The sequence below is a fragment of the Pteropus vampyrus genome, unplaced genomic scaffold, assembly GCF_000151845.1.
Source record: "Pteropus vampyrus isolate Shadow unplaced genomic scaffold, Pvam_2.0 Scaffold423, whole genome shotgun sequence".
Classification (NCBI taxonomy): Eukaryota; Metazoa; Chordata; class Mammalia; order Chiroptera; family Pteropodidae; genus Pteropus; species Pteropus vampyrus.
The window spans coordinates 696,732-705,622 of record NW_011889204.1 but is presented as its reverse complement, the minus strand read 5'-3'; the positions used below and the strand labels follow the sequence as shown (position 1 = coordinate 705,622).

The following is an 8,891-nucleotide window of genomic DNA, read 5'->3' as shown; positions in this document are numbered from 1 at the left end:
AAAGATTTCCATACCGCCTCATTCTGCTTTTCCCAATTATCATCCTCAATAGCTGTTAATTTTTTGAGCAAAAGAGCTATAATTTCATTAGCAATTTCTCTATTACTAGAAATCATGTTTCTTCCAGTTTTTCACCGTTATAAAATTTTGAATTGAGCATCTTCCTGGTAGATCTCTTATTTGCATCAATGACCAGAGAAAAATAAATGAATCCAAACAATGGATGGTTTAGTAGTTTCTCACATAAACTGCCAAGCTGTTCCCCAGAAGGTCTGTGCCGACACAGCCTGCAAACACCAGCAGGTCTGGGAACATCCGCTTGGCCACCACTCCCCCAGCACTGGCACCAGCGGACATTAAGATGGTGAGATTATGAGATGTTTTCCTCATTGTCTGATTTTCTTTATCACTGTTATGGGCAAAAAGAATGTAATTCCTTTATCAATCTAAAACTTTCCTCAAGGATAAGAGCGAAATGTGGGAAGTCTCGGGGCTGTGGAAAACCCTGGCCATCGCCTCCCTTAGAGGCCTCTCTTCTAAATCGTCAAATAGGCAACCACTTAAGTGGCCTGTCCAAGAGCTTCCTCCGCTCAGGCTAACGGGGTTATGACTTTAAAGCCTGTTAAAATGCCAGAGGGAAGCTGATGCCACTTAGACCTTTATCTAAGTGGTCCGAGTTTTCTTCTTAAGTCAATACTTCAATAATTCAGAGGCTGTCTAGAGACTATAAAGAAAAAATGAACAGATTCAACTATGATTAAACCTGACGTATGACCAAAAACACTGTAATTAAAAGACAAATGAAAAACAGAAAATATTTGCAACGTGTGTCGAAAGCCCCTATTCCTCTGGTGACTTCTTCCCAGATCTATAGGTGACCAGAGGTGTATGGCGGCCAGCCTCTGAGACGGCCCCCAGGGACCCCTGCCTCCTGGATTTGGGCTCTTAAGTCATCCCCTCCCACACTGCACCAGAGCTGCTGTGTGTAAACAGCAGCGTAAGAGCGACGGTACCTCACGTCTGAGAGCAGGCTATGAAAACCCTGTGGCTTCTGTCTTGCTCACTCTCTGTCCTTCTGGGTCACTCACGCAGGGGGATGCCAGATGCCGTGTCGAGAGACATGCGAAGGAGAGGCCCATGTGGCAGGGATATGGGGTCCCCAGCCAACAGCCACGTGTGGGTTCTCCAGCCCCAGTCAAGTTTTGACTGTTCTGGCTGAACTCCTGACCGAAACCTAAGGACAGATCCTTAGCCAGGCCCATCCCACTAATCTGCTCTCAAACTTCTGCCCCACAGAGGCTGAACGGTAATAAAAAAAAAAACTAAAGCCACTTAGCTTTGGGGTAATTTGTTATGCAGCCATAGACAACTTGTACGAGTGTCCATACTTCAATTTCCGAACGTTTGGGGATTTCCTGGACGCCACCTTCTCCTGCTCCACTCTCTCCTTCCCCTGCGGGGACTACAGTTGCATCCATGTGACCTCTGGATAGGGTCTCAAAGGTCCCTGAAGCTCTGTCCCTTCCTCCCGCCTCCTCTCTCCCCGGCCCGGATGGTTTCTAAGGACCCTCTTCTCTCTCGTCCTGAACGGCGAGTCTCCCTCCTCGGGCCCTGTCCGTCCACTGCCATTCTCTCGCCCGCTCTCCCTCGTTGCCCTCGAGGTCTCTCCACGCTGCTTTGTGATTCTGATTCCATGCCGGCTCTCTTCCTCCCTTCCCTTCAGCATACAACATGTTTTGTTCCTTGTGCTCTGCTTAGTTGGCAATTCCTCTCTTTCACCCGAATGACTGCAACGCAGAATTTAATCAAGTTTATTTTTCCTTGTTCTGTTGAGAAAGCAATTCTTAAAAAAAATTTAAAAGCAATGGACACTTAAGTCCCATTATTTACTGTGACCACACAGAATGATTCATAGATGAGTTTTTACCTCTGGCATAACCGATGAAGTAATTTAGATCAGGGGTCCCCAACCCCTGGCCACAGATCGGTACCGGTCTATGCCCTGTTAGGAACTGGGCTGCACAGCAGGAGCTGAGCAGCAGGCAAGCGAGGGAAGCTTCGTCTGTGTCTGCAGCCGCTCCCCAGCGCCAGCATCACTGCCTCAGCTCCGCCTCAGATCCTCAGGCGTCCCTGGTGCCAAAGAGGTTGGGGACTGATGATTTACATGACCCGTTAGAAGATTTAGCAATTTTTCTAAGCAAGCAAAACGAAGTGGAAGAGCACGTTTTGTTGGCCTTGAACTGAATCTACCCTCTGGAAACATATTTAATGGTTTCATCGCAGCATTTAATACGCGTACTAGTTTCACATGGTGTAAGGAAAAAGGACAAACTCCAGTGGTTTTGCTAATAAGGTCTGGAAACAGCTGTCGCCTCAGAAGAGAACACGAATCACCTGAGTGCTGTTTCATGCGTCCCACACAAGCACTGACGTAAGCACATTAGATTCTGAATTCACTACTTGGCAAGCACACCAAGAACAGCTGGTAGTATCGCCTTCACCAGCTTTTCTGTTCCTTTGGGTCGCTACCAAAATGTCTGCAGTGTTTTGATTGTACCAGTTCTCACTGCTGCCACAATTCCTCCAGGAATCTCGAAGGGGAATTTAAGTGATGATTTCCTCCATTCCGTCATTTTCCTGCTAAGCTTCTGCTCCTACGAAATCCATAAGCATTCTCCAAATCCCAAATTTAAGTGAGTCATTAAAAAAAAAAAAAAAGAATGTCTACAACTTTCCAAAAATAAACCTGCTGGGAACTTTCTAAAACTGATTTGTAATCACTGAGGAGCTAGGGATCCCTTGAGAACCAGATTCTCATCAGAAAATTGCAAACACGTATTTGGCCTGTAATTTCAGGGAGTTCGTGAGCTCCGATCAAGCTCCTGCACGGAGCCCGGGCTGGGAAGCGCGTGCTCTCGCGGCTCTGCTCTGTGGCAGGGACAGAGGCTGACGCACGCGTCGGGCGCGTTTCTTACCATTGCTCTCGCCTCCTCACGGATGGACGGGATGGAGAGGATGCTGTACAGCGCTCCGTTCACGTACGGCTGTATCTTTAGATTCAAGGGAGAAAACACGGTCATTTGCAAGTTCTCAAATACTATACAACTCCGTTATCAAACGCTCTTGAGAACACTGGCTAATGAGGATAGAGTGTCACCGTCCTCACAGCTCTCTGAATGCCAGGCATCTCCACCTGCACGTCCCAGTGACAGCTATGACGAGGAGTTCGGAACCAAATTCATCGCTCCCTCGCAGAGCTCACTCCTGCTGCGTCTCATGGCCTAATTCACGCCGCCCTGATCACTCGGGCCAGGCGCTCTGGAGCCATCACAGAGCCACTCTCCTTTTCCTCTCCTTGGTGGAGTCTTGGTGGAGACAGGAACCCTTCTCTCTAAGATGCCCTTTTTTGCCCATTCGCTTGGAAAAAATGAAAAGTGATAAAGTTCAGCTCTCGCGTGTCGAGCACCCGCACGCACCACATCCCGTGCGGGCCCGCTGTTGGGGTTGCCTGTGTGAGGCCAACATGGCCAAGACCTAGGCTACATCGCATCTCCAAATGCGTCCCAGCCTTTGATGTCCCAGCCTTGAACCCAAGCCTCATATCATGGCCAAAATTCCACGACATGGGCCAAGTGAGGCCACTGCCCGCCTCGGACACCATCCGTGGAGTCCACCTGGACAGTCCTTCCGCCTTAGCACAGCGTGCAGGACCCCTCAGGGTTTGGCTTCTATCGCTTCCCTCCGCTCCTCCGTCCCCGCCACCGTGGAGCTCACACTGCAGGGACACCCCACGCCACAGCGTGACGCGCCGTGGCCCTGGTCCTGGCAGCATCCACCTGGTGAGCTAGGATCCAGAGCTCCGTGCAGGTTCAGGGAGGGAGCCTCTCCTGAACCGACAGAGAGCTCTGCTCTGCGCCTGGGCAGCCCTCCATTCGGCATAGTTTTGAATTTATATCTATGCCCTCCCCATGATGACCTCTTCAAGGACAGGATCCATGTTGGCCTCACACAGGCAACCCCAACAGCAGGCCCGCACGGGATGTGGTGCGTGCGGGTGCTCGACACGCGAGAGCTGAACTTTATCACTTTTCATTTTTTCCAAGCGAATGGGCAAAAAAGGGCATCTTAGAGTCGTTTTTATTTTCGTTTTCCCGACTACTAGAGAAACAAAACACCTTTTCGTGTTTTTAGGCCATCAAGACTTACTATTCTATAACTTGCCTGTTTACATGTATCCTTTACCCCTTTTCTCTCTTTGCTTTTTTGTTTTGACTTTTACTAATTTATAAGCGTTCTTCACATATTAGGGCTATCAAAGTTTTGACTTTGGTTATGGCATCTTTTTCCATACAAAAAAACTTAATGCTCGTATCATCAAATACGTGCGTCTTCCCGTTATGGCTTCTACGCTTTGTCTTTCAAGAGCACAACTGTCTGGTATAGAATACATGCGTGTAGCATTTATTTGTGTAGCAAACACATTTGTAGGCTCTAAAACACATACAGGTGGAATTTCCAGCTCTTTTTCAAAGCAAATGCAAGGGCTGAACGGCTAATGGCATGATCTGAACCCTCTGGTCTATTCTGGTTCCCACACTGGAAACCAGCGTTTCCTTTTAGAGAGGAATGCATGCCCCACAGGCTGCAGCTGAATGAATAGACTTCGTTCAGGTCTAGAAGTAAGTAGTTAAGCGCTGCCTGGTTTTAAAATACAAAAGGCACGGCACTCTGTGACCGCCGCCAAACCTCCGCTTGCTAAAGCGGCCCGTGTCGCTCGGCGGGTAGGGTGCCAGGAAAGCACAATGCGGAAGAAATGAACAGCACGGGGGTGTCTGTCTGAAACTGGAACAGACGTGTGGAAACCGAGAGCTTCGCTTGGCCCAGCGGTGCCTGGTCCTGCCCTGCTAAGACACCCCTGCAGCTGATCGGGCAAAGGGGTCAGATTTCGTGGAGGCTTTGACTTCAGGAGCAAAGTGATGCCACAGTTTGTGCAAAGGCATTTGTAGGAAGCGGGTGAGCAACATATCATATTGTTTATTAGTTTTGTTAGTTTATCCAGACCTCTTTTATTTAAAAAAGACTTGAGACCCGTAAGCTAAACAACTCAGAAAATTACACGACCACTGGGGAGGACACCCGTGCCTGCAGAAGCTGGAACAGCCATTCTGGTGGACATTTTCCAGGACTCTGCCCCAAGACTGAAGTACGGGGTGATCTGGCCGTGACAAGTGTCAACACACCCAGGAAGTGCGGAGATGTCACCGAGGACCACCGTGGCAGCAGAGCTGGAGGCAGCCAAAGTGGACAGCCCCAGGGCAGCAGATAAGCAAGCCAGGAAGGCCTCGAAACAGGGGGCTGTTTGGACTCAGCGAGAGCTCAGGGACTAAGTGCATATAAAGCCTTGGGGAAAGGTCCTGACAACGCTTTGAAAGAAGGAAGAAATGGAGTGAGCTCTAGAGTGCAATACTAGTTATACGGATTAAACGCACAGACACAGCGTCGAGCACGTGTTCAGACTGTGCGCATGTCCACGGACACACATGAAACATGACAGAGGCGTGTCGACGCGGAGGGAGGAATGAGAGGTGACAGGGAGGAAAGATAACGGGCTGGGAGGGGCAGCGCTGGCGGCGTGCCAGGGAGTGCGCAGTGGGGCGATGGCTTTCTGCTTCCACACGCTGGACTTCGGAGATGAGAAAGCTCTGACCAGCTTACGTGAACACCCACCCGGACACCCAGAGGGAGGGCGCACGAACTCCCGGCCCCGCCCCAGCCCGGGCCAGCGGCGCTGGCTGAGTACCTCGTGGTTTTCATGGCCCAGCAGATCTGAAAGGACCTTCAGCACGAGGCCGGCTGCCTTGGCACACACGTTCTTCCCTTAAGAAAAAAAAAAAACATGACATGACATGTCTAAACTCAACGACACAGTTCCAAGTCAGGCCAACTTGAATACAAATCTGGGCTCCCCTGCTTATGAGCTACGTGACCTTAAGTGAGATGCGTAAGCAATCTGGGCCCCATTTTCTTCCTCTGGGATTCCCTGGAGATTATCTGTATCTACCTCAAAGGGTGATGGAGAAATAAATCACTCGGTATAGGTTGGCACACTCCAAGGGCCCAGTAAACGGTGGCGGCTATTATTATTCAGGCAGAGCACAGAGCTGTTCATCACAGTGAGAGCACAATGAATCCCAGAGCAGCGTTCTGCCTCTCAGGTGCCCAGACCATCGTCGTCAAAATCACACAGGTATTTTCAGCAATCGAAACATCCTTATAACACTCAGTGCAAATAAACTGATGATAACAGAAAAAGCAGATTGTAATCTAACAATTATTTTACAGCTAGGCCGTTTTGCACAGGCTATTTTTTTAAAAAGAAGACTGCAGTAGTCATTTACTCAGTCAACAACACATAGTGCTTCAGATTGCAAAGCATCCGAGGGTGATAACAAACACCCCTGAGCGATTTACCCAGGCAACGTCCTCCCAGCACTGGGGCTGCTCGGACTGGGGTCAGCCACGGGCTGGACTTGGCATCTCCTCTAAAGAAACTTCTCCTATCCCAGGTACCATGTCGTTTAAATGGGACAGAACCTGTAGGCAAGCTAAAATCACAGCCTCCACTGACCAAGTTCACAAATGACTTGTGCCGTCCACCTCCGGGGGTGAGTGGAGAAACAACGGTGACCAAGGGCAGGCAGCACGGGTCCATCTCCCTGTCCTGCCACCAACGTAGCCTCTAAAGTCTCAGGAATATACCTCTCTGTCTTCAGATGAAAGTGATTGGAATTCTAAACTTCCCCTTTTTGAAGAATGCAATGAAGATGAAAAAAAAATCGGAAACTAATTTAATTTCCTCTTAATGCAGGTGCTACATACATCTACGGGAAACAGTCTTCCCGAGTCCGGGATGGTATTTTGGTTTCAGGGATTCGACAGCTTTCTACCTGGCTGCAAATGCTTTTTCTACGAAGGAAACTAAATGTGAGCCCCTTCAGGCTCATCATGGGTAACTTAGATTTGAGGTCGGGACCTTGTCCCTTCCCCTGCACCCAAGGGAGGGGACACGGGGAAAGGAGGCTGTGAGACCTGCACTCCGGAGGCAGAGGTTCATGAGCAAAGCCGCCGAGTACTCCAGCGTGTAGTCAGACAGGCAGTCGGGGTCTTTCAGAATATCGACCAGCCAGAAGATGAGGCCGTCTTCAATCATGGCTGTCTGCAGCGGACGCCTAGGGTGAAACGGTCTGCAGTGAATTAAAGCTGGCGAGAAACTCTCCATTGAAGCGTACCCAGCGTGTCAGAAAAGACAGAGTGCACGGAAGACACTGGCCCGGAGGAATGGTCTGCTGTCGGACCCACACAATTGAAACGACGACGATACACTCCTCACCTTCCACGACCATGATGAGGGTTTGAAGGAAGAGAAGGCGGTAAGGAGGCCTCCTACTTTAAAGGTTTCCTTTTCGATATTTAAAATTAGCAGAGTATTACTTCAAATATTTAATCACTATTTATTCATAGCTTTTGGTCTGCTACGCCCAGGAAATAGCCGTAGGAAGGGTTCACCGACAGATTTTTACTAAACTCTAGTCTATTAGAATCCAGCTTAGGTACTTTGAGTTGTGTAAAAATAAAGAAAAACAAGAAAAACAAAAAGTCCAGCTCGACGCCATTTTGATTCAGATCTCTAAGAATAATTCAGCGACCTGGGTAATACAATTGTATGTCCAGGTAGAAAATCTTACAAAATCTGACGCCTCATCGGAATGTGTCGTGTGCTTGTCATCACGCCAGCCTTAAGAACTCATAAGACACGTGTGGTATCGCCACGAGAAGTCATCTGCATCTCTGCAAACCCACGCGCCACGGAGCAAGCACCGCTGTGCATCTCCTCGCGACGAGGCCATCAGGGAACACGGCCGCCTGGACGGGATCTGCCCGTGCTGTTCTGGAGCCCTGCGCCACCAGACCAGAGCCACTGATGAGAATACAACGAAGACTGTGCCTTTCTGGTCAGCCTGGCTGCTTTCTACGTCATTTGTACAGACCCTGGAATACTGCAGAAACATGAAGCCCGTTCCAGAACAGAAAGCTTGAATGACTGTTTAGAGGAAATGAAAACATTGGCAGCGGATATCTGCATTACTAGGCAGAAGTATTTTCTCACCGTAGCTTATCTCTGTCACTTAACTGTAACCATTGAATGTCTAAAAATTTTCCAAATACGGTCAATATCACGCTATGTTTTCTTTATAAACAAGCAAAAATGTTCAGATAATCTGAGGAAGTAATAACTCTTGGAGATGACTTATAATTCTTTTCAGTGCAGAGTCAGAACAAGAAATCTTCATTGGCAAATAGTAGAAACTAATTACCTACAACTTCCCACCACTCAACGTACAACGCACACATGGAATATGTCACTTGGCAGGCTTCGGGCAGTTAGTGAGAGCCAGCCACATCTGATGGGAAGAAAGTGTGTTCAAAAGAGGACCGAGGACTCAAGGTACTAGAATTCTCAATGAAGCTGAAGAGGAAGAGGGGCCTTGAGGGAAAGTGGCTGCTGGGAGAGCCAGCTAGGACCCAGCAGTTCACTCCTAGACCCCCAGCCAGGAGACAGGTGATCGTGTCCACACAAAGACCCGTGTGCAGATGCTCGGAGCGGCATGATGCGTGACAGCCAAAAAGTGGGAACAGCCCAGACACCCACCACCTGCTGAATGGGTGAGCAGGGTGTGGCCCAGCGGAGCAGAGGACGGGCACAGCTACGACACAGGTGAACCTCAACGCCACTGTGCTGAGTGAACGAAGCCGGTCACGAAAGGACACACGTATGTGATTCCATGTACGTCAAATGTCCAGGACAGGTAGGTCGACAGAAAGCGGGGCAG

At 49.2% G+C, this 8,891-nt stretch overlaps 1 protein-coding gene across 1 annotated transcript in view; it reads right to left on the bottom strand.

The window, feature by feature from the left end:
• ARMC9 (armadillo repeat containing 9) overlaps window positions 1-8,891 on the bottom strand; it is a 103,892-nt gene that overhangs the window by 41,339 nt on the left and 53,662 nt on the right. Inside the window, exons 16-18 of the mRNA XM_023523855.1 lie at window positions 7,090-7,229; window positions 5,801-5,877; window positions 2,976-3,050 (exon numbers count right to left, since the gene is read on the bottom strand). Of these exons, the coding sequence (XP_023379623.1) occupies window positions 2,976-3,050; window positions 5,801-5,877; window positions 7,090-7,229 (292 nt within the window). The remainder of the gene's footprint in view (window positions 1-2,975; window positions 3,051-5,800; window positions 5,878-7,089; window positions 7,230-8,891) is intronic.